The sequence below is a fragment of the Bolinopsis microptera genome, chromosome 2 (assembly GCF_026151205.1).
Source record: "Bolinopsis microptera isolate Bmic1 chromosome 2, MBARI_Bmic_1.0, whole genome shotgun sequence".
NCBI lineage: Eukaryota > Metazoa > Ctenophora > Tentaculata > Lobata > Bolinopsidae > Bolinopsis > Bolinopsis microptera.
Window position 1 is genome coordinate 637,524 of NC_087073.1, and position 26,881 is coordinate 664,404.

General features: G+C 38.5%; 2 protein-coding genes across 2 annotated transcripts in view; one reads left to right on the forward strand and one right to left on the reverse strand.

Annotated features, from left to right (window-relative positions):
• LOC134811104 (ammonium transporter 3-like) overlaps positions 1-26,881 on the reverse strand; it is an 81,884-nt gene that overhangs the window by 7,462 nt on the left and 47,541 nt on the right. Inside the window, exons 12-13 of the mRNA XM_063817830.1 lie at positions 10,148-10,256; positions 9,774-10,010 (exon numbers count right to left, since the gene is read on the reverse strand). Coding sequence (XP_063673900.1) covers positions 9,774-10,010; positions 10,148-10,256 — 346 coding nt within the window. The remainder of the gene's footprint in view (positions 1-9,773; positions 10,011-10,147; positions 10,257-26,881) is intronic.
• On the forward strand, positions 18,675-21,599 carry LOC134811105 (adhesion G-protein coupled receptor G2-like). The gene is made up of 6 exons (XM_063817831.1): positions 18,675-18,708; positions 18,865-19,063; positions 20,055-20,215; positions 20,451-20,610; positions 20,774-20,899; positions 21,107-21,599. Exons 2-6 carry the CDS (start codon positions 18,902-18,904, stop codon positions 21,317-21,319), a joined length of 822 nt encoding a protein of 273 aa, XP_063673901.1. The 5' UTR covers positions 18,675-18,708; positions 18,865-18,901; the 3' UTR covers positions 21,320-21,599.

Below are 26,881 nucleotides of genomic sequence, written 5' to 3' on the forward strand. Positions count from 1 at the left end.
ACATGCATACTCAGACCCACCTACTGCAATCTCCAAAATCCACGTTTTTCTGCAAAAACCTCCATTTGTAACCTTTCACTATTGCCTTTTTTCAAAAGGGTGAAAAGGAAAAAATATTTTCCCAACATCTGTTGCATGCAGCTATATCTCATTTTAGTGAATTTATACTCTTTTTTACATCGAGCAGTTGTATAATGTTACATAAAGTAAGGATTGATTATGCAATGAATTCAAATCATCCCCTTAAATTACTTAGAACGACCAAGTAATTCCCGACTATAAATTTACCCTCCATGATAACTAGCATGTTGCACATATTATGTATGGTACAGTAAAAGCCCAATTTATCGGAAACTCCGATTTACCGCGGCCATCTCCTTCCCCCAATTAAGGCTTAACATGTATAATGTAAACAAACAAAACCCCGATTTACCGCGAATCCCGATTCAACACGGATGTTTCCTTTCCCCCAAACTCGGCTGTTAATCGGGGTTTTACTGTACATATTTTTTCAGGTATGATGACGCTAGGCTTTCTCAAAGATAGTAAGTTAAGATAAGCCTAAATTTATAGTATCTACACTATGTTTGTTTATTAGAATATAAACACAAACATTGAATGTCATTCATTTTGATTCACAATATTTTCGATGCTGACATTATTAAATTTACTAACCTATAATAATTTTCAGACAAGAAGCTATTTGTCTTATTGATTGTCGGGGCCGGACTTATCTCGGGTTAGTAAGACTGATTTAAAATATATAAATTTTGGCAGGTAGTCTATTTCTGAGATTTTTAGCCTATCGTATTTCTGGGGACGAAATGACAGTCTCCACTCACTGTTTACTCCCATTTACTCCCCAACAATCTATCATGATCCACTTAAGAGAGCAAAAAGGAACAATTTCCACAATATAAACATTGTTACTCTAACTATTATTCATCTTTTCAGGCGGATTCACTTTAATCGCATTCATCTGGTGGACTTCAGAAGGAGTGAAATTGAATAAATACTTGAATGATAATGAAGAACACTTGACTGAAGACGTAAAGAACCACTTTTATTTTCCCGGTAAACTTCTGTTTCCCTACGTGTGTGTTATTCTCTCTGGAGTTGCTGGTCTTGCTAATGTTCTCTTGGGATTCCTTCAATTCCGCAAGTCAAGTGTACCAGCAAGTTAGAAAGGACATGGTAACCAGGGTGGACCAAACACTTGCTCATAACCATGGTAACCAAATGCTCAAGTGCACCAGCAAATTAGTTAAGCAGTGCTGCTGCCGAACATTTGTTTGTGTTTAATTTTCATTACTTTATTACAGCGATTAAGTAGATTAAGTTTATTTCAGTAAATTAAGTTCATAACAGTATATATTCATAAATTCATATCATTATCAGTAGAATCAGTTTAAAGATTTATTTCATATGTATTATGTATTATGTATTATGATATTCCTCTTGGCCTTTCGGATATTACTGATATTGTTTTGTATGCCGATGATACAAAAATCTGGCGTAAAATACATTCATCTTCTGATAATACTAATTTGCAAATGGATATAGACTATCTCTCTGACTGGGCACTAAGAAACAAAATGCGATTCCATCCAGCAAAATGTAAAGTGCTTATTGTTTCAGGAAAACCATCTTTATCTCCTCCATTCGCATATGATCTTGATGGCTCTCCTCTTGTGTATGTAGAGTTAGAAAAAGATCTTGGAGTCGATATTACTCCTAAGCTAAGTTGGAATAGTCAGTGCGACAGAATTTATACTAAGGCCTGCCAACGACTTGGTATGGTCAGAAGAAATGGCCATATTGTCATTGATCAGAAACGTCGCCGGGCGCTTTACCTCTCCCTGGTTCGTAGCCAATCCGAAAATTGTTCCATAATCTGGCGCCCTTGTAATAAATCACTCAGTGATAAATTAGAAAGTCTCCAAAAGAGAGCTGTCGAGGTGGCAGCTATTAAATGGATTCTGTCTGAAGAGGGCCGCAGTTATCCACCTGAGCAATATGTCAAAAAGTGCAAGCTTGTCGACATTCTCCCTTTGTCTCAAAAGTTTGACTTGAATGATTTTATTTTTTTCCACAAAGTTCTGAACAATTCAATTCCTGTATCGCTGCCTCACTATCTCTCTTTATATCAGGGCACTTCTCGACTAAGACGTTGCCACCTCGACAGTCTGTCTATTGTGTCATCAATTTTACCTAAGTTAAGTCAGAATTCACACACCATATGTACCTCAAATAGCCCACTGGCAAAATCATTTTTCTACAGAACCCATATACTGTGGAATGGACTCCCTTTACACTTACAGGTAAGACAGATTGTGTCTACTAGTCTTTTCAAAGCTGAGGTCACTAAGCATCTATGGAAATGTCTATTGGATAGTGAAACAACAGTCTAGCCTAGTCTCTTTGCTCCCCATATTATTATTATTTTTGTTTCATTAATTTTTTATCTACCTTCCTATACTTTCAACGTCATATCACACTTCACCCGCGCACCTTCTCACACATTAATGACCATATCAGACCTGTATCTAATGTATCTGGAATTTGACGTATTGAAATACCAATTTTGACTCTATATCCACAGTTATTATTATTCACCATGGATTTGTTTGTTATTAAATAGTTTTTCATAAATTTTTGGATTTAGATTAATTCGATGTAATGGGTCCAAGTTACTGCGGACATGTGTTTACCGTGTTTGGGTGCCCATCATATTTTACAGATGGGGGCAATATTTTGAACGATTCTATTTCATATTCATCTATTGCTGTACTCTGTAAAATTTGAAAAGTATTTAATTTAAAAAAAATATGGCTCTAATTACTAAATCGCTCGCCCAAACAATCATGCAGCTCAGCTTATTGTACAAATTGTATTACAATTGATAGCTTGGTTCAAATTTCAACTTTTCAAGTACGTTTTAAAGCAATTTACACGAGAGTATGATAATTATGACCAGTTTAATCTTGTTCAGCGTCATCGAAAATGTAGGGTTACAAGGTTTTCCCTTTACTTCGATTTTCATCCATAAAAAATCCTTCTATTTTCGATTCTCTGAGCCAGCTGTCTGCTGGGTTTCAGAAGGTGGTACCAGATGCTGCTATAATTGAGCGTTCAGCTCCTCTAATTGGGTCCAATTACACACAAAACACTGTATTACTCCATATAAGGCCTGATCAAGTAACGTGAGCTCTGGTGACGTCACAAAATATCCTAGTCGGCATACGACACGTTACGAATGTGATCACGTGCTCGAGGATTAACGAATCAAGGTCACGTGATAGGACCGACTGTCACGTGACCTCAGTTATCCCTTATATGGCACACGGCGCTGCAATTGATCAGCTCTTAATTGGGCTGCAATCATTGACAGGCCTATTATTATTAAGAAACTGTTTACACCATTAAAATATTCAAAACCCCTAAAAGAAATAAAGTCATCCTAAAATGGTGATCAGTACAGATCAAGACAGCTAGAGTTAAAATTTGTTTCTCCAAGCAACTCTATCATCGGCTAATATCTTAAGCTTATTAAGATCATTCAAAGAGTTAAGTTTTAAACCTCTACGGGTCAAATCATTCACAATAATCTTGAACAAATTCTTACGATGCGCACCGACGCGCCCTTTACAGTTTGTTGTGACAGCAAACTTTAACGCTAATGCAGCGGGGGAGTCATCAGCACTACGCAAGATATGACCTAGGAGCTTCCACCTTGCTTTAGGGACACGATCTGATAGCTTAACTGAGTTACATCTTAGGTATAAGTTTGCATTGGATATTGTTCCATGAGGCCAATAAATGTTCAGTAATGATCTAAGGTGTTTTCTATGGCAAATGTCTAGTTTTTCTAGTGACTTTGCAGTAGGACACCAACTACTGCAATTGTACATGATGATTGATACAATTTGGGCTTCGTATACTGCTATCTTTCTGGTAACGGAGATATTCTGCTGAGACCAGATCTTGGTGAACTTATAGAAGGCATTGTTCCCAGCAATGCATCGAGCAGCTATATCACTTTCACTACACAACAATGACCCAAGAATCTTACTCTTCCGCCAATCTTCATTTCCACGTAACATGGTATCATCACGACCAGGGATTGTTTCTCCAACAGGAGCGAGGAAAACATGGGTAAATTCTGTTTTCTCTGTGTTAATGAACAGGTTAAACTCCTTGAAGACTTCCTTAGCTATTGGTAGGATAGCTTCTAAGGATTCTTTTTCCACGTTCATGAAGTTACAATCATCTGAATACGCTGACTCCAGTGGCATACCTTCTTTTGAAATAGGGGGATTGGGTATGTGTGGGGGAGACTCTGCTAGTCGATGGCGTAGTTCTATAAGAGCTCCTGCTAGGACAAGAGTGAACAGCTTGCCGGAGAGACTGTCACCTTGAAAGGACCCAAGAAGACTCTCGAATACAGCAGATAGTTCTCCTTCCACTCTGACCTTGAGCATGGTGTTGGTTAAGAGGAGTCTTACTAGCCTGAGGTCGTCGTCTGTGCATCCAGCTTTGACAAGAAGGTCAAGTATAGTCTGGCGTTTGATTGTGTCAAATGCTCGAGACATATCTATGCCCATCTTGTGATACTGGAAGTGTTTACGCGTGACAACCGATATCAACATCCGCTCAGCCCACACTAGATCACCACAACTTCTACCATGTTTGTACAGGCCTATAATTACTTAATTTTAAATGAACGGTATCTCATTCTACAGAATGATGTGAGCGTAAAGAGAATGCTTCCCGGAATCAGCACAATGAAGGGAACAAGATGCTGTTGGAATTTCGATTATTCATCTTCCACCCGTAGTCAATTTTCTTTTTGCAAAAACCGATCAGTATTGAACGTATATAAACTTTATATACGTTCAATACTGATCGGTTTTTGCAAAAAGAAAATTGAAAAGATATTTCGAACCGTGATATCAAATCATAATATTGGGGTCTACAACTCCTGATAGCAGAGTGATATACGATTTCTTTTCAAAATATTTTCAAAATGTAAACGTTTGTACATGCCAGAAACTGCACATTGTCAGGGTTGTTATGCGGAGGTTAACAGTGCTGCTGGTGATATGGCCGGTTATTATCAGCAAAATGAACGAACTCCTCTCTGAACCTTTGATCAGAGAGGATGGGGATTTTATAATTGTCGGAATATTTAACATCGGAATACTGTAAGTTAACATGCATCATGCATGAGAGGAGTGTGTTTTGAATCATTAACTATTTGATAAAAACGACTGTTCAAAGATGAAAACCTATTTGGAAAGTTTAACTATTCATTAGTAACTTCAGTGGTGCACTTTGATACCAATTAAATATCCGGTTCATCCCACAGGAATCAGGAAACATTAGAATGCACACTAATCAATTCCTCTGTCTACTGGCTGGAGAAAGTGCGAGGTCAAGGAGATGGTTCCTTAAGATTACATTTGATTCTAAGATATGACATGTTCTCGAGGTCAAGGAGATGGTTCCTTAAGATTACATTTGATTTTAGGATATGACATGTTCTCGAGGTCAAGGAGATGGTTCCTTAAGATTACATTTGATTCTAGGATATGACATGTTCTCGAGGTCAAGGAGATGGTTCCTTAAGATTACATTTGATTCTAGGATATGACATGTTCTCGAGGTCAAGGAGATGGTTCCTTAAGATCACATTTGATTCTAGGATATGGCATGTTCTCGAGGTCAAGGAGATGGTTCCTTAAGATTACATTTGATTCTAGGATATGACATGTTCTCGAGGTCAAGGAGATGGTTCCTTAAGATTACATTTGATTCTAGGATATGACATGTTCTCGATGTCAAGGAGATGATTCCTTAAGATTACATTTGATTCTAGGATATGACATGTTCTCGAGGTCAAGGAGATGGTTCCTTAAGATTACATTTGATTCTAGGATATGACATGTTCTCGAGGTCAAGGAGATGGTTCCTTAAGATTACATTTGATTCTAGGATATGACATGTTCTCGAGGTCAAGGAGATGGTTCCTTAAGATTACATTTGATTCTAGGATATGACATGTTCTCGAGGTCAAGGAGATGGTTCCTTAAGATTACATTTGATTTTAGGATATGACATGTTCTCGAGGTCAAGGAGATGGTTCCTTAAGATTACATTTGATTCTAGGATATGACATGTTCTCGAGGTCAAGGAGATGGTTCCTTAAGATTACATTTGATTCTAGGATATGACATGTTCTCGAGGTCAAGGAGATGATTCCTTAAGATTACATTTGATTCTAGGATATGACATGTTCTCGAGGTCAAGGAGATGGTTCCTTAAGATTACATTTGATTCTAGGATATGACATGTTCTCGAGGTCAAGGAGATGGTTCCTTAAAATTACATTTGATTCTAGGATATGACATGTTCTCGAGGTCAAGGAGATGGTTCCTTAAGATTACATTTGATTCTAGGATATAACATGTTCTCGAGGTCAAGGAGATGGTTCCTTAAGATTACATTTGATTCTAGGATATGACATGTTCTCGAGGTCAAGGAGATGGTTCCTTAAGATTACATTTGATTCTAGGATATGACATGTTCTCGAGGTCAAGGAGATGGTTCCTTAAGATTACATTTGATTCTAGGATATAACATGTTCTCGAGGTCAAGGAGATGGTTCCTTAAGATTACATTTGATTCTAGGATATGACATGTTCTCGAGGTCAAGGAGATGGTACCTTAAGATTACATTTGATTCTAGGATATGACATGTTCTCGAGGTCAAGGAGATGGTACCTTAAGATTACATTTGATTCTAGGATATAACATGTTCTCGAGGTCAAGGAGATGGTTCCTTAAGATTACATTTGATTCTAGGATATGACATGTTCTCGAGGTCAAGGAGATGGTTCCTTAAGATTACATTTGATTCTAGGATATGACATGTTTTCGAGGTCAAGGAGATGGTTCCTTAAGATTACATTTGATTCTAGGATATGACATGTTCTCGAGGTCAAGGAGATGGTTCCTTAAGATTACATTTGATTCTAGGATATGACATGTTCTCGAGGTCAAGGAGATGGTACCTTAAGATTACATTTGATTCTAGGATATGAAATGTTCTCGAGGTCAAGGAGATGGTTCCTTAAGATTACATTTGATTCTAGGATATGACATGTTCTCGAGGTCAAGGAGATGGTTCCTTAAGATTACATTTGATTCTAGGATATGACATGTTCTTGAGGTCAAGGAGATGGTTCCTTAAGATTACATTTGATTCTAGGATATGACATGTTCTTGAGGTCAAGGAGATGGTTCCTTAAGATTACATTTGATTCTAGGATATGACATGTTCTTGAGGTCAAGGAGATGGTTCCTTAAGATTACATTTGATTTTAGGATATGACATGTTCTCGAGGTCAAGGAGATGGTTCCTTAAGATTACATTTGATTCTAGGATATGACATGTTCTCGAGGTCAAGGAGATGGTTCCTTAAGATTACATTTGATTCTAGGATATAACATGTTCTCGAGGTCAAGGAGATGGTTCCTTAAGATTACATTTGATTCTAGGATATGACATGTTCTCGAGGTCAAGGAGATGGTTCCTTAAGATTACATTTGATTCTAGGATATGACATGTTCTCGAGGTCAAGGAGATGGTTCCTTAAGATTACATTTGATTCTAGGATATGACATGTTCTCGAGGTCAAGGAGATGGTTCCTTAAGATTACATTTGATTCTAGGATATAACATGTTCTCGAGGTCAAGGAGATGGTTCCTTAAGATTACATTTGATTCTAGGATATGACATGTTCTTGAGGTCAAGGAGATGGTTCCTTAAGATTACATTTGATTTTAGGATATGACATGTTCTCGAGGTCAAGGAGATGTTTCCTTAAGATTACATTTGATTCTAGGATATGACATGTTCTCGAGGTCAAGGAGATGGTTCCTTAAGATTACATTTGATTCTAGGATATGACATGTTCTCGAGGTCAAGGAGATGGTTCCTTAAGATTACATTTGATTCTAGGATATGACATGTTCTCGAGGTCAAGGAGATGGTTCCTTAAGATTACATTTGATTCTAGGATATGACATGTTCTCGAGGTCAAGGAGATGGTTCCTTAAGATTACATTTGATTCTAGGATATGACATGTTCTCGAGGTCAAGGAGATGGTTCCTTAAGATTACATTTGATTCTAGGATATGACATGTTCTCGAGGTCAAGGAGATGGTTCCTTAAGATTACATTTGATTCTAGGATATGACATGTTCTCGAGGTCAAGGAGATGGTTCCTTAAGATTACATTTGATTCTAGGATATGACATGTTCTCGAGGTCAAGGAGATGGTTCCTTAAGATTACATTTGATTCTAGGATATAACATGTTCTCGAGGTCAAGGAGATGGTTCCTTAAGATTACATTTGATTCTAGGATATGACATGTTCTCGAGGTCAAGGAGATGGTTCCTTAAGATTACATTTGATTCTAGGATATGACATGTTCTCGAGGTCAAGGAGATGGTTCCTTAAGATTACATTTGATTCTAGGATATGACATGTTCTCGAGGTCAAGGAGATGGTTCCTTAAGATTACATTTGATTCTAGGATATGACATGTTCTCGAGGTCAAGGAGATGGTTCCTTAAGATTACATTTGATTCTAGGATATGACATGTTCTCGAGGTCAAGGAGATGGTTCCTTAAGATTACATTTGATTCTAGGATATGACATGTTCTCGAGGTCAAGGAGATGGTTCCTTAAGATTACATTTGATTCTAGAATATGACATGTTCTCGAGGTCAAGGAGATGGTTCCTTAAGATTACATTTGATTCTAGGATATGACATGTTCTCGAGGTCAAGGAGATGGTTCCTTAAGATTACATTTGATTCTAGGATATGACATGTTCTCGAGGTCAAGGAGATGGTTCCTTAAGATTACATTTGATTCTAGGATATGACATGTTCTCGAGGTCAAGGAGATGGTTCCTTAAGATTACATTTGATTCTAGAATATGACATGTTCTCGAGGTCAAGGAGAAGGTTCCTTAAGATTACATTTGATTCTAGGATATAACATGTTCTCGAGGTCAAGGAGATGGTTCCTTAAGATTACATTTGATTCTAGGATATGAAATGTTCTCGAGGTCAAGGAGATGGTTCCTTAAGATTACATTTGATTCTAGGATATGACATGTTCTCGAGGTCAAGGAGATGGTACCTTAAGATTACATTTGATTCTAGGATATGAAATGTTCTCGAGGTCAAGGAGATGGTTCCTTAAGATTACATTCGATTTTAGGATATGACAAGGAATACAATACAATACATGACATCTAGCCGAATGAACCTCGGTGCAAATTTTGTAATCATTAAATCACATACACCATATATATGTGATTTATATGTCCGCTTTATGCTTTCAATTTTCGAATAAAATGTGTATCTTCACTATAAGTCTTGTTTGTTACAAAATACAGTACTTTTAGTTCAATTCGCTAAATTTTTCTAAAGATTGAACTTTCGTTTTGTGTTAATGACTAAATGACTGATATCCCCCCCCCCCCCCCCCTGTTATCAACAAATTATCAATGGCCGCAAAGTAGACAGAATCTTATAAGATTCCATCTTAATTAGGAACGAGAATAGATTTTGATCGTACAATGTAGGTACTTTTTGAAAACTGACTAAGGGCGTTTGAATTTAGAAAAATTCATTTTGATAACTCTCTTCCCCCCCCCCCCACCCCAAACCATCTACTAACAGCGAACTCACCAGACTGTAAGGAAGCATTTCTAATTTCGTCTGCTATTTTTGCTTTCTTTTGTAGACTAGACTCATTATCCTCATCATCCTCTTCTTTCTCTTCTTCATCTTCTTTCTCTTCTTCATCTACTTCCTCTTCTTCCTCTTCTTCCTTTTCTTCCCGGATCACTAACTCGTTTCTAACTCGACCAGGGGGCGATATCCCTGGACTGTTCCTTTCTTCAATTGTCTTTAACTCCGCATCCACTAAAAGTATAAAAACAATAAACATCAAACTTCTGTACTGATTGTTCTATCGAATATGTTTAAAAACATATTCAACTGTTTCACATAAGACGATTTTAAAAATATCACAATGAGAGTTGGGGTTGATGAAGAAGTACCTCTGCCAATGTTGCTGTCTTGAATTAAGTTGTGTGTGTCTGAGTCAGCTGAGTCTGTATCCCCAGTGTAGTCGCTCTGTGTATCTTCTCCGTCAGTGCGGGACGAGTACTGAGGTGGGTTTAAGTAGTAGTAACTATGGTAACTAGTAGTGTAACTATAGCAACAGTGCGGGACGAGTACTGAAGTAGGTTTAAGTAGTAGATTTTTTTTTTATTTCAAAATTCAAATAAACTTTACATCAATGTATTACAGTTATATTCAATAAAAAGACCACAATATCTCCTGTGAAGCAAAAACATGGAAAAAGAGAGCTAGAAAAATATTCATGATACTCAACACTACCAGACTCAGCTGGAGTGAGAAACAATATGTAAAAACATCAAGGTAAAATTTATTTCGGCTGAACCAAAACACGGTGGCAAGACCATAATTACATTGGTGCCGACCCTACATAAAATCATTAATAAATAATCAAGAGAACAAATTTAAATGTATACGATACCTTCTTGCTACTACTCCACAAACTTACACGACATAACAACAAAATAACATAATTAAATAATATTATAATAGAACAATCTATAATCTAGCCACTCACGTACTGCGTGACGCGCCATTGTTTCGGGTTGTTTCATAAGAGTAAAAACGGCGCGTTCTACTGCAGGTGCGAGGGGCAAATTATAGAGAGTATGACATTCATAAAGTAAAATATATATATAATAATATTCCATGATGGGCTGTCTAATCAGGCCAGCATACGTCAGAAGACCAGAGAAATTCAGTTAGCTTTGTTTTGAAAATAGAAATTTTCTCAGTCTGTCTAACATAGGCTGGCAGTGCATTCCACAGAAGCATTGTTCTATAAAAGAAGCTGTTTCTGAAACTATCGCAGTTTGGTACAATAGAGCAGGTATATGTGCTGGTGTCAAGTCCTTCAATGACTGATGCCGTGCTCCTTGTGTACCTCATTGTTTCAGCTTCAACAACAGTAATATATTCAGGTAGAGATATACTTACCAAATCATTTACTATTTTATAGAAGAGCGTAATTGAATTATGGATGAACTTAGATCTAATGGGTAGAATTTTAAGCCCCTTCTGCTTCTCATAGAATACAATATCACTATAATGATCAAACTGTTGTCCATTGATCCATTTGATCGCTCTTTTCTGGATTGCCTCAAACTTCGACATGTGTGTCGATCGCTGAGGACACCATATAACTGAGCAATGTTCAAAGATTGATCTTACAATGGTAAGGTAGAAAGCCCTCTTTTGGCGTTTATCCATGGTAAAATGACAGGTTCTCTTTAAGAGCCCAAGCTTCGAGCTTGCTTTAGATATCAATTGATCACAATGTGCACCCCACAGAAACCTGTTGTTCATTATTACACCAAGATCTGTATGGGATGCCACATAATCAATTATGACTTCATTAAGATTATACCAATAAATATTAAAAGGAAGATTGTCTAATACATTTCTTTGCAGAGTTACAGATAACACCTTACACTTAGAAGGGTGAAAAGTCATTTTGTTATCGATTGACCAGGCAAACAACCTGTCTATATCTCCTTGGAGAATATAGTGGTCTTCAAAGCATTCGATGACCCTCCAAATTTTGGTGTCATCTGCATACAATGCTACATTTGTATCCTCCGAAACACACGAGAACATGTCGTTGATGAATAGAACAAACAGAAGTGGTCCCAGAATAGATCCCTGGGGCACTCCTGATTGCACGGGAAGCATGCTTGAGACAGCTCCGCCTACAACAACCTGCTGTCGTCTGTCTTGTAAATACGACTTTAAAAATCTAAGCATCAGACCATCAATACCATATACATTTTTTAGCTTGCGAAGGATTAAGTCATGTGATACACTGTCAAATGCCTTAGCAAAATCAAAATAAACAATGTCGGATCTTGACTTATTGTTCAGGGCCAGTGCAAGGTTGTCTGTGAATGGGACCATCTGGGTAGTGCAAGACTTCCCATTCACAAAACCGTGTTGTCTACAGTCGATTAACCCTTCACAAGCTGCGAGCAACTCTTTCGAAATACAACGTTCAAAAACTTTCATAACTAAGCATGTCAGTGAGATGGGTCTGTAATTTTCAACAGATCCTTTTTCACCCTTCTTGTGTACCGGAACAACAGAAGCAAGCTTCCATTCCTCCGGCACACATCCAGTCACAAAAGAGCTGTTGAAAATAATGGTTAGAGGCTTTGCAAGAGTGCTCGCACAATTTTTTAACACAGTGCCATGGATACCATCTGGACCTGCGGCTTTACCCGGTTTAACCCCTTTCAAAATTAACAAAACATCCAACACGTGAAATCTCAAATCCATAAAATTGTTACTGGAGCTCATGTCGATGTCAATGTCATATGAGCTACTTGAGGAGAATTGTTGATAGAAGTATTCATTGAATAAGCTAGCCTGTTCAACTGGTGTGTTCCTAAAACGATCACCGTATCGGACCGTTTCAGGTATCCTAGTCGACTTAGACTTTGATTTCACGTGTGTCCAAAACTTTTTGGAAATAAGGGCAGAATCAGAATCATCTTCGACACTGAGTCTCATCTTTTCGTTCATTATGCGTTTAAAATCTTTGCGGTACTGACGGAACTTTTCAAGATCAGACTCATTGCCAGATTCATTAGCCTTTTCTCTCCATTTCTCTTTATCTCTCAGAACCCTATCACAATCAGAGTCATACCAAGGCGGCTGAAACTCACACTTAACATTTTTTTTCTTTGGGATATATTCATTGCAGAGTTTAATCAGACCATCTTTGAAAAGAGGCCAGGAAATGTGTGGATCATGAGACCCAGCCACATTATCCCAATTGACCCGCCTCAGAGCAAAGTTCAAGCCGTCCCAATTGGCTTTGGTATAGTTATATACTTTGCGTTTAGGAGACTTTCTGCGGCTGACATTGAAGTTTATCCCAAAGTTGATACCAAAGTGGTCAGATAAGCACGCCTCATTATGATCCAGTATTTTTAAATTGGTAATAATATTAGGGACATTTGTGAACAGTAAATCAAGCACATTCCCTGCTTTATGTGTAGGTTCATTAATTAGTTGAGTGTGTCCTAGGTCACCAGTAAGGAAATCCAGGAAGCCATTTTGCAGTTCACAGGATGTCTCACCAGCAGGCCAAGAAACACAGTTCAAATTCATATCTCCTATTAAAACATGCTTGTCAATCTTCTTTTTTAAGGCAAGAGTTCTAAAATAATTAGAAAATTCCACGTAATTGTCGTCGCTTAAAGTCCCCACTCTATAAAAAGTCGAGATACACAACTTTCTACCAGTCGGAAGCTTTAAGACAACAGACAATAACTCAGCTTGAGCTTTCACTACAGCTATCCTAGTACTAGTAACATCTAGATCAAATCTATGAGCTATTAAGACTCCACCCCCGTTTTTTCTAAACCTCTTAGGTCGTTCAGGATCCCATGGATGAGTTTTGAGGGACCTGTCCAGCCTAAAGATTTTATAACCAGAAGGTAAAATCTCACTATCCAATATTGACTTTTTCAGCCAAGTCTCATTTAAAATAACAATATCAGGTTTGTTTGTATACAAAAAACCATGTAGTTCATGTACTTTCGTCATGTTAAGTGGTGGGTTAACTGACGCAAGGTCACGAGTGTTAATTAGACCTTGTACATTGTTATAAAAAACAGATATAGGCTTTTTCCCAGGTCCTGGATTTAAAAGTGACGTGTTACATATAATAAGCAATATTAGGTTCAGGGAGAAAGTGTAGATAACCAGAGCAGTAAGAACACCAATCCATCTCAGAAAGAATTGGAATGATCTTCTCAGAGCAGATGATTTACGACACTTTAAATAATAATATCCTTTATCAAAATATCTCAGAATAAATGCTGTCATAATTATTAGGAAATACAGGTTAATACTACTATAAAGGCTGGGAAGATTACCAGGTCTACCAATATGACTAATATTCTTTAATCCACTGTCCACACGTGTTGATAGATCCAACGAAATAACAATAATAAATAACAAAATATACAGATATAAAATTAGTGAACTGACAAATAATCCAATGGGTGAACATAACTGGGACAACACAGACACGTAGCAGACTTTTCTTTTACCACAAACTTTTCGAACAACAGAATTAAACTTTCCAGTGCATATGCGGTGTTGCTGGTCATTTATTCCCATGTGTAGCAATGTCACGGTTGTGTTTTACCCAGGTGTATCTATCACTCAAAATTCACTTTTTAATACATCATCTAAATAATTTATGTAACAAATATGAATCATACTTAAATACCAATCTCAGTAACCCAACGGATTAAACCATGTTGAGTGAATGAGAAAGATATAGTGTCTTGCTAACACACCCATACCCCTAGCATTGGGGTGAATATCCCACTTCTTGGATTCCAAACTATACTTAGGAAATAACTGGTAGTTCCTGCCGCCCCATGAACTAAGGAAACTACTAAAGACATCGAGGTAAAATAATTTAAATTTGGAACAAAGACTAAAGAGTAGTTTGTTCATAGAGACCACGTTTTGTTCTCCCTTGGGGTTACCGTTAGCAGGTATAGGGAGGAGGGACTGGACAAAGATCTTTGCTGAAGGAGCTAAGGATTTAATTTTTGACATAAAGTTCTGCAGAGGGCTTTTAAGGTGTAATATGCCAGTCTGACAGTATCGAATGTCGTTAGTCCCTACACACACAAACAGTTTCTTAATCTCTAGATCAGGGTGGTCTCTCACAAATTGCTCGATTGAGTGTAATACAGCATCAATCTTGCGACCACCCTTGGCGACTTTGAAAACTGTCTGTTTACCCTTGGCCAGTTTTTCAATATCCAGTCGCTCAAAATATGAATCTCCAGCGAGAAGTATGATCTTCTTCTTAGGGGGGGCTGAATGGAGGTCAGTGTTAGGAGGAAGATGTTGAGGAGGAGTAGAAGGATGATGAGGAGTAGAAGGATGATGAGGAGTAGGAGGATGATGAGGAGTAGGAGGATGATGAGGAGAAGGAGAGGAAAGAGAAGATGTAGGAGTGTTGAGTGGGTCAGTTAGGTTCCTAAAGGAAAGACTGTATCTGACACCAGTCTCAAGGCCCGGAGGAACTCTATGCAGTAGTCTGGACTGACAGCCAGCCTTCATAATATTGAGAGACTGGTCTGTCGCAGGCACAGAGAATTCTGAGGGAGGAGGGGTACCTTTCCTGAGTGAGAGGTTGTTGTCGTTCCTTATAAAGTACAGTTCTCTTGCTGCACCGAACGACACCGTACAAATATCACTGTCCTGATCTATTAATGGTTCGTTGTCGTCGTGGTAGTTCAGGTTAGCTCCTTTGCAGGACATACAGCTGACTAAACAAGCAGTCATATTCCCAGAGGTGGCCTTATTGCCGTTGACAATGTTCATCAATTCAACAATCCTGGGGAACTGACTGATTGGTTGGGGCTTGTTGACCATCCTTCCATACTTGTAGGACTCAATGCGGGGACTCAGCCACAAGGTCTTTACTCTCGTTCCTCTTGTGCGAATCTTCATTGTTTTAAGTTCATCCAATACCCCATCAGCCAGGGGCTTTGGAAGGTCAAGCTGGACATGTTTAACAAGATCCGAAAACTTCTTAGGCTCAGGAGTTGAGGGATTAATAAAGGACTCTTCAGATGAGGTGAAAGGTGTCGGATGATCTTCTGGGAGGATATCGATGGCATCTTTAAATTCTTCTTCATCGTCATTAATGAGGGACAGAATGTGATTTTTCTGCTCCTGAGAGGCACTGAGAAGAAAATCAGTGATGAAGGAAGGTAGAAGTGGGGTTGGGAGAGTTTGCATCAATGGACAAAGTTACACCAGGTGATCAGGATGGCAATCGGGGTAATAGGCAGCAGTCACCAGACATTCCCCGTAAAATGGAATGTAACGGCCTGAAAATAGAGACGGGCAGAGGGGAGTAAAACTTATCTGGGGGGTAAATTAAGTATCAATATAGATCAGATCAGAGAAGGAAATAGATCAATCAATGATAACAATCTAAAGTTATTTAAGGTAAAATGTGGATCTAAAATGAAATATATATTCAATTACTAGCCTGATTGAGAAGTTTAGGACCCCAGACAAGCTGGGGGATGCTAGGAGAACTGCCGCTGCCTACCCTTCATGCCACCTTCACAACCAGGGACTTCGGCTGGCTTTTACTCTGACATAGGCTGACTTCCGTTGCCATAGTTTTTAGACATGCCTAAAATTATTTGTTATATAGTAGTGTTGAAAGTATTAAAACTATATAGTAACAGTGGGTTTAGACTTCATCTAAATAACTGATGAAGTTTAACTTATCTCTAACAGTAGTCGTAATCAAGCTGGTGCAACAGCATTTCAAAATGGACATCTTAATCTGGATCATAGAAGTGCACATACCCGAATAAGGGAATGTGTCCGTGTCAAGAAGTGCACATACCCGAATAGGGGAATGTGTCCGTGTCAAGAAGTGCACATACCCGAATAAGGGAATGTGTCCGTGTCAAGAAGTGCACATACCCGAATAAGGGAATGTGTCCGTGTCAAGAAGTGCACATACCCGAATAAGGGAATGTGTCTGTGTCAAAAAGTGCACATACCCGAATAAGGGAATGTGTCCGTGTCAAGAAGTGCACATACCCGAATAAGGGAATGTGTCTGTGTCAAGAAGTGCACATACCCGAATAAGGGAATGTGTCCGTGTCAAGAAGTGCACATACCCGAATAAGGGAACGTGTCCGTGTCAAGAAGTGCACATACCCGAATAAGGGAATTTGTCCGTGTCAAGAAGTGCACATACCCGAATAAGATCGAAGTACCAGAGAGGCAGGATGATGAGACCGGAAGTGAGTCCTATCCACAGGATTATTAGAGCACAGTAGACTAGGTTAGCTGCTAGCTGTACGGAACCTGAAATAAACATGTGACCTACCTCATTAACTGACTTGCAGTGTTGAGTGCACATAACGGGCGTGTGGGGATATTAACCCATACTCAATAACCCGAAGTTTGTTTGACGGAGAGGAGAAGATAAAGATGGGAAAGAAGAGAAAGAAGAGAAGAAGAGGATAAAAAAAATATTGAGTCTAGCCTTCAAAAGAAAGCAAAAATAGGCAGACGCAATTAGATAATGCATCCTTACAGTCTAGGTAAGTTTGCTGTTAGTAGATGGTTTGGAGTGGGGGGGGGGGGGGGGGGAGAGTTCTCAAAATGAATTTTTCTAAATTAAACTCCCTTAGTCAATTTTCAAAAAGTAGGTCTCATTGTACGATCAAAATCTATTTTTCTGGCAGCTGTTGGAACCCCCTAGGACGCATTCTCGTTCATAATTAAGAGGAATCTTATAAGATTCTGTCTATTTACGCCATAAATAATTTTCGTTGATAACTGTCATTAACACAAAAAGAAAGGTTCAATCTTTAGAAAAATGTAGCGAAATGAACTAAAAGTACTGTATTTTGTAACAAACGAGACTTTATAGTAAGATACACATTTTATCCGAAATTGAAAACAGAAAGAGCGAACATTATAAATCCAAATATATAATATGTAATGTAATGGTTATGTGATTTAATGATTACAAAATTTGGGCACCGAGGTCCCATTTCTGCTAGATGTCATGTATTGTATTGTATTCTTGTCATATCCTAGAATCGAATGTAACTTAAGGAAACCATCTCCTGACCACGAGCACATGTTTCATATCTAGATAGAATCAAATGTAATCGTAAGGAACATCTCTTGACAACAGAGAAAAGTCATATCCTAGAAATCAAATGTAATTTTAAGGAACCATCTCCTTGACTCGAGAACATGTCATATCCTAAATCAATTGTAATATTAAGGAACCATCTCCTTGACCGCGGGAGAACCTGTATAATTCCTAGAACTCAAATGTATCTTAAGGAACCATTTCTCCTTGACCTCGAAGAACAATGTATATCCTAGAATCCAATGAATCTGAGGTACCATCTCCTTGAACCTCGAGACATTGTTTATCTAGAATCCAAATGTTGATCTTAAGGAACCATCTCCTTGACCTCTGAGAACATGTCTTATCTAGAATCAAATTTAATCTTAAGGAACCATATCCTTGACCGAGAGACATGTCATATCCTAGTAATCAAATGTAATCTTATGGAACCATCTCCTTGACCTCTGAGAACATGTTTATCCTAGAATTCAAATGTAATCTTAAGGAACCATCTCTTGACTCGAGAACTTGTCATATCCTAGAATAAATATAATCTTAAGGTTACCATCTCTTGGACCTCCGAGACATGTCATATCCTAGAATCAATGTAATCTTAAGGAAACATTCCTTGACCGCGAGAACATGTCAATCCTAGCATCAATGTAATCGTAAGGAACCATATCTTGACCTCGAGAACATGTCATACCTTGAATCAAATGTAATCTTAAGGAACCATCTCCTTGACCACTGCCGGGGTCGTCATACAATCTCCTGTTGTCTTCCCTCTTTTACTCTCGTCTTCACACTACTCGTCTACATTCCTATCAGGTAGCTTTTAAATTTGTGTATAATTTAAATCGTCTGTCTGAAAGTATCACAAAAACACTATTCACGTTTACCATCATCACGCTGCTACTTGACGGGGGGGGGGGGGGGGGGGGGTGACGGAAACTTAGTGTGACTGAAAACAATAATCCCGATCAGATCGTTTAGAAAAAGACTAATAGTACAAGTGGAGTTGATGGAGGTGACGGCGCTGATTCTAGCGAACATAACGTTCCTGACGCTAGCTCACGCGCAGCACCAGTCCCCTGTGTGTACAGGTCTCGTGTTCGGAGTTCAGTATCTCTACCTCGTTACTATAGCCTGGAGCCTTGTTGCTGCTCTCGTCTTCTACAGACAGGTACGTACTGAGATTCTACAGACAGGTACGTACTGAGATTCTACAGACAGGTATGTACTGGGATTCTACAGACAGGTACGTACTGAGATTCTACAGACAGGTACGTACTGAGATTCTACAGACAGGTACGTACTAAGATTCTACAGACAGGTACGTACTGAGATTCTACAGACAGGTACGTACTGAGATTCTACAGACAGGTACGTACTGAGATTCTACAGACAGGTACGTACTGAGATTCTATAGACAGATACGTACTGAGATTCTACAGACAGGTACGTACTGAGATTCTACAGACAGGTATGTACTGAGATTCTACAGACAGGTACGTACTGAGATTCTATAGACAGATACGTACTGAGATTCTACAGACAGGTACGTACTGAGATTCTACAGACAGGTACGTACTGAGATTCTACAGACAGATACGTACTGAGATTCTATAGACAGATACGTACTGAGATTCTACAGACAGGTACGTACTGAGATTCTACAGACAGGTATGTACTGAGATTCTACAGACAGGTACGTACTGAGATTCTACAGACATGTACGTACTAAGATTCTACAGACAGATACGTACTGAGATTCTACAGACAGGTACGTACTGAGATTCTACAGACAGGTACGTACTGAGATTCTACAGACAGGTATGTACTGAGATTCTACAGACAGGTACGTACTGAGATTCTACAGACAGGTACGTACTGAGATTCTACAGACAGGTACGTACTGAGATTCTACAGACAGGTACGTACTGAGATTCTACAGACAGGTACGTACTGAGATTCTACAGACAGGTACGTACTGAGATTCAACAGACAGGTACGTGCTGAGATTCTACAGACAGATAAGTACTGAGATTCTACAGACAGGTACGTACTGAGATTCTACAGACAGATACGTACTGAGATTCTACAGACAGGTACGTACAAAATGTAAAACTTCGTTACAATTCACGACACTATTTTAGTTGCCACATATCCAACAGATAGTAAAGGCGATACACACGTACGGCAAGAGTTACGACCACACTTTCAAAATATCCTGTGTTCTCTGCTGGGTCCTACCCCTCATCTTCCCCTCCTTTGCTCTCATCTACTCTGACAAACATCATCTCAACTATCTAGCTGATATGGATGGCGAATTTGGGTAAACATATTTTACCTTTCTAAGAGGGGGGGGGGGGGGGGGGCAACATGCAACGTTACGCCACTGAGTACGATCTTGCTAATAATATTGAGTAAATGATCAATCACCTAAATATTTTACAATTAAAAACAGCAACTTGTGAAAACGATTTCACTAAAAATAAAGAAGTATTGTGATTCCTAGCTAGTTGCTAGGCAACATAGCTAGTTGCTAGGTAACATTTTTTCTTAAACAGCTGCTGGATATCTGAGACGTGGAAGATCTACACGTTTATTGTGCCTATTTTGGCAGTTGTTGCCGTGAACACTTTCTTAGGCATCCGAGTGGTCATTATCATGATCAGAGCCAGTAGCAATCGCGGTGATGACAAAGACGACACGTGGAAAATACAAACGGTAATTTAATAATTCCTTTATCTCGAACAGATTCCGTTAAATCAATAATTGCTGAATCAATAATTTAAGTAATACCCCCCCCCCCCCTTAGTAACACATTGGTAACACCCTAGTAACACCTTAGTAACACCTTAGTAACATCTAGTAACACATATCTTCTCAGAGGCACATCAAGTCAATACTCTCACTAATCATGCTCTTTGGAGTATCCTTCCTCTTGTCCCTCTTTACCTACGGACCTCAAGCTCTCGTCTTTCAGTACCTCTTCATCATCTTCACTTGCTCCCAGGTACTTTTAGAAGATCTTTAATTATTTGTTTTACAGTGATCATATTTGACTGTTTCTTTTTTCACAGTTTGGACAATTTCACTCCGCTTACATGCTCGCTTTGAAGCATTTGCTCCGTTTCTGCACTATACGTTAATATTCATCCGGATTAAACCTGACCATTAAATGAGGCTAAACACGTCTTCGTCAACATCATTACTTTTTCAGGGTCTATTTATTTTCATCTTGTTCGTCCCCCTGCGACCGGAGGTTCACTCTGAATGGAAGACTATACTGGGGTCCAGTGCAGGTGCTCGCCTCATGAGCCCGAGGTACAGCTCCCGAACCAGCCAGGCCACCAACAGCAGTCTTTTCAACAAAACCAATAACAAGATCTTCGTTCGGAAGGACTCTGTCGTCGACCGATGCGTTCCTTCTTAAATCACCTGCATTGATGATATATATTCAGAATACCACTCAGATTACACTTATCAACTAAGCAACACAGTCGTTATTTTCCGTCTAAGAATTTTTGACAATTCTATCGTAGCCAAAACGATCACTTTTTGAAAGCATCCGTTTGAAACTTTGTTACTTTTCACTTTAACATTAGTCAGAATCCGAATTATATTTTGTGAAATGAAATTCATTTACTATAGCAATTTGTTCGACTTTTTCCAACCCTGTCAATAGTTGATCCCATTTTGAGTTATGAATTATACTCATTGTATTTTTAAAGTATACTTTATTCGGACCATTTTAAACTAAACTCTTTTGTCAAAATGAAAAGGGCAAAGTTGAAGTAGGGGTGTACTAGTACTACTAAATCAGAAATACATCGGTATTATAAATACTAAAAAATTTCGCAGTTTGACCGAATTTTTCTCCAGAAACCAATAAGTCAGTCAACTATAGATGGTATATGACACAATTGAGGTGCTGGAAGTTTGATTCCGGTCCGAGGAAGCTTATTACTGAAACTTTACAAAACGAAAATTCATATTTTCCAAATAATGTCCCATTTATTCAAAAATGGAAATTTCTGAACACAAATTTGACAAATTCGATGGACTTTTTGCCCAGGGACCAATTAGTCAGCTAAATGAGGTTGGTACGAGACCAAATTGAGGTACTGGAAGTCAAAATACCCGACTCAATGGAAAAATCATATTCTCCCATTTCTTGTCCCATTTTCAGATTTTGAAGACGAAATTTCCACGACCGAAATTTCACGGATGATGATTAATCACTCTACACTCGACTGTCACGTGACTTTTTCAACCCGTTCTCTAGCTGGTCCTGAACGACTATTCGAAACCCTAACTGCTAACCCTCTAATCTGACCCCAACCCTAACACTAACCCATCCTTAACAAAAGCATATGCTGAAACCCTAACCACTAACGAGAAATTATACTAACTTCCTTATACGGTCATATCACGTGATCGAGACAGTTTTTCGCCAATATCTCGTCAGGGGAGCATTTTAACCCTATGTGAATGTCATGGGGGTGATTAGGAATCAGCGTCCGAAAATACATCGATAACGATTGACGTTAGTTTCAACTGTCGGGGGCCCTTTTAGAACAATCTCGAAGATCGACTGTAGAGTGATTTAGCACGCTCGAAATTTCACAGTTTTGACCGAATTTTTCTCCAGAAACCAATTAGTCAGTCAACTATAAATGGTATATGACACAATTGAGGCGCTGAAAGTTTGATTCCGGTCCGAGGAAGCTTACTGAAACTTTACAAAACGAAAATCTGAACTGTTCCGGGCCAAGTTGAGATATATACCAGGTAACCAGGTAACCAGGTAACCAGGTAACCAGGTAACCAGGTAACCAAGTTGAGATATATGCTCCCAGAGGCCTAGCAGGCAGCAAAGAGTGTCTGCCATACTGTCATCGGGAGAATAGTACCATCCCGCCTCCCGGTAGGTAGTTATATAAAACGCATCTTGAAACGAGCGAGCGATTGAAACGAAAGATTATCATTTTGTGTATCAATGTAAAATGAGGGTATAAAGAATACAAATCAACTTTAAATAATTACAAATATCCCATCTCCACAATTGATATTATCTACAGTATACAAATTACACAGTATCAACAATATGGACAATCCAACTAGACTAGTTGTAAGGTAAGAACCAGGTAACCAGGTAACCAGATTACCAGGTAACCAGGTAACCAGGTAACCAAGTAACCAGGTAACCAGGTAACCAGGTAACCAGGTAACCAGATTACCAGGTAACCAGGTAACCAAGTAACCAGGTAACCAAGTAACCAAGTAACCAGGTAACCAAGTAACCAGGTAACCAGGTAACCAAGTAACCAGGTAACCAAGTAACCAAGTAACCAGGTAACCAAGTAACCAGGTAACCAGGTAACCAAGTAACGAGGTAACCAAGTAACCAAGTAACCAGGTAACCAAGTAACCAGGTAACCAGGTAACCAAGTAACCAGGTTACCAGGTAACCAGGTAACCAAGTAACCAAGTAACCAGGTAACCAGGTAACCAGGTAAACAATATGGACAATCCAAGACAGATAGTCTAGTTGTAAGGTAAGAATTAGTTAGATGGCGAGATCTTGTAACCAGGTAACCAGGTAACCAGGTAACCAGGTAACCAGGTAATCAGGTAACCAGGTAACCAGGTAACCTGGTAAACTTGGGAAAATAATAATGAGAGTAGAAATAGCAGACACTGGTATGTGTTACCATGGTAACACGTGACACTGTGTGTGACGGGAAATATAGCTTATTAAATAAATCACCCAATAAATAACTCGCTCAATCTTGGCGGTCAACTTCCATCTAATTTATGTTAATGTATAATGAATATGATTAAGGAGGCGAGAGTCAGTACCCTAGATCTTTAGCGTTGGAATTCGAGCGTAAAATATTTTGGGCTATTAATGCCGCAATTCTTTTGCTAAATTAAAATAGTATTAACTCTAATGACTAGGAGGAGACCTCTTCATGTAGCATGTATGCTAACTCTCCATAAATAGATAAATCATATTTCTTTTTATTTATCATCGCAAATTTTACCTTCTCAACAACACGCACGTATATGTTACTGTCACCAAGATGTAACTAGGTCGAACGGAAAAATTAGGTCTCACGCAGGCGCGGCTTATAAGTGTATTTATATGTATATTACGCGCCTGCGTGAGACCTAATTCCTGCGTGAGACCTAATTTCTCCGTTCGACCTAGTTACATCTTGGTGACAGTTAAACCTAAGTTTGTGGTAAATCGAGGTTTTACTGTTTTTGAACGATCTTAATGAGACTCTATATTGCAGAGTCCTCTCCGGCAGAGTCCCACTCTATATTGAATTCCCCGCTTTTCAAGGATCCTGATCGTTTTGCCCTGCTCGGAGGCGTCAACTCTAAGTCCTCTCCTTCGATATCAGGGTACACCGTCTTTATTAGACCTAGCGCTGACAACGGGTCATCACCTGTAGAAATACATGTGTTAGAGTAGTTAATGTTATTTCTAATCGGAATTTTGTCCCGGCCGGGACAAAATTCCGATCGCGGTCGACCCCTGGGTAAGAGTGAGGAAAATAATTTTAGATTTTTTATATCCACGCCTAAATGCATAATTTTTCCCGGGACAGTGACTTGGATTTCTAACGTGCATGAATTGGTTCCAAAACTGAAGAAATGCAGACACTTTAAAATTGTAGGCCTGTTAATGAAGACAACTCGTTACCATAGTAACACTACCAACTTAGCCTGTTAAGGAGACAGCTTTCGCGACATTATAATTACATAAGATAGCTGCATTCTCAAGTTATGACACTAGAACTAGTGTCAACTTTCACAAATTACATTATAATTACTGTTGCTCTATGTTGCTCCATTTATTTAGATTGTAAAGATAACGAGAATATACTGGCGACAGCAAGGAGGGGGCAGGACTTTAATCTTACACAACTGATCGTTAGTACTCCATACTTTGAATGGAGGTAAACAATTATATGCCCTTATGTATTGTTACAATAAACTATAATGCCTTCTTTGTTTAAACGTTAAAGAAATGGGTCCCCTACATATTAATTATACGTCAAGATAGTCAGCAGCTAACATTTCCAATATATATTTAACTGTTATGAATGAGCGTACTATACGAATATTAACCTGTCTTATTTAACATTTCTTTATGGTCAGGCATTTCCTTATGGACAGGCATTTCCTTATGGTCAGGCATTTCTTTATGGTCAGGCATTTCTTTATGGTCAGGCATTTCCTTATGGACAGGCATTTCCTTATGGTCAGGCATTTCCTTATGGTCAGGCATTTCCTTATGGTCAGGCATTTCTTTATGGACAGGCATTTCCAGATTTCCTTATGGACAGGCATTTCTTTATGGACAGGCATTTCCTTATGGACAGGCATTTCCTTATGGACAGGCATTTCCTTATGGTCAGGCATTTCTTTATGGTCAGGCATTTCTTTATGGACAGGCATTTCCTTATGGACAGGCATTTCCTTATGGTCAGGCATTTCTTTATGGTCAGGCATTTCCTTATAGTCAGGCATTTCCTTATGGACAGGCATTTCTTTATGGTCAGGCATTTCCTTATGGTCAGGCATTTCCTTATGGTCAGGCATTTCCTTATGGACAGACATTTCCTTATGGTCAGGCATTTCTTTTCACATGACATTTTGATGATTTCGGATTGTTTAGTTTAAAACTACAATAACACATAGTTGATTGGATTTTAAATTTGAACTATTTTTCCGTCGTATTACTCGTAAATGCTAGTGAACCTGCTTGTAAATGCTAGTGAACCTGCTTGTGAATGCTAGTGAACCTGCTTGGCAATACTTCAAAAATTGTTAATTTCTTTACCACCTGCTGAGCGACCAAGGATCGGGGAATAATAAAATGAAATTTGAATTTTAGAGTTAATTTAAATTATAGAGTATTTTAGACTAAATCAGAATCTATCCTGATTCAAATTCTCCTTATAGTACAGGGAAATCCGTCTGAAAAAATCGATCTGCCGACACACAAAGCTTACGAAGGATTTTTGACGTTTTTGAGTCCTAATAAGTGTCCTTTATCATGGCTGACCAACTTTTACAAACTTTTCCACGTGTCTTAAGGCCACTTTTTGCCACTTTACCACTTTTCTTGTATATCAAATATCTTTAGTTGTGAACATCATAGAAAGTTGGAGATTAATCGAGGGTGTTCATATTATCAGGAAAAAAACTTTTGTGAAGACAATTTTTACCTCAGATAATCAATTAATTGGATAATTATCAATTAGCTAATTAGCAAAAATTTAAAAATTTGTTATTGGCTCAAAATGATTGGAATAGCTTAAAACACGGAGAAAAGTAGTTTCACTTACATTTTTTTTTCAAGACTTACAAGAAAATTTTTTGCGCCAAAAGTTATCAAATTGCACGAAACGTGGAGAAAAATGCTTTAAAAAAACTTCGTGAATTTTTGTTTTCAAGAATACTAAACTCACTTATATTTGTAGTTGGAGTTTAGTAAATCTCGGCAGATTTTAGTAATCAGGAATTACTAAATCGAAATAAATAAAAGGACTGAAACTGAAAAACTTTAACCACAGGATATTAGAGTTTCATAATTAATTACAGAACATCCTTATTGATTTTCACAGAAACTGCACCAAAGGCACATTTAAGATCGAACCGATAGCCTGCTGTACTACGATATTAGCATGATATGTAATAAATAAAGCCTCTCTGAGTCTGTACCGTGTACCGTGCTAATCTGAACCGGCCTACCTGGATTACCATCTACCTCTTCTTTTCCTCAATAATTAGACCGAATTGTGCAAAAATGTGATTTATCATAGCTCATATTGCATTTAGTGGGTGATGTAAGTACTTATCGGATTCTATTCAATCACAATTACTCTAGTAGCAGGGTGTAGTTGAGTGTGCACTTCGATGTGTACTATTTCTGACAACACAGGGTTGTTTGTTAGGTCATTCTAAACCAAAATCG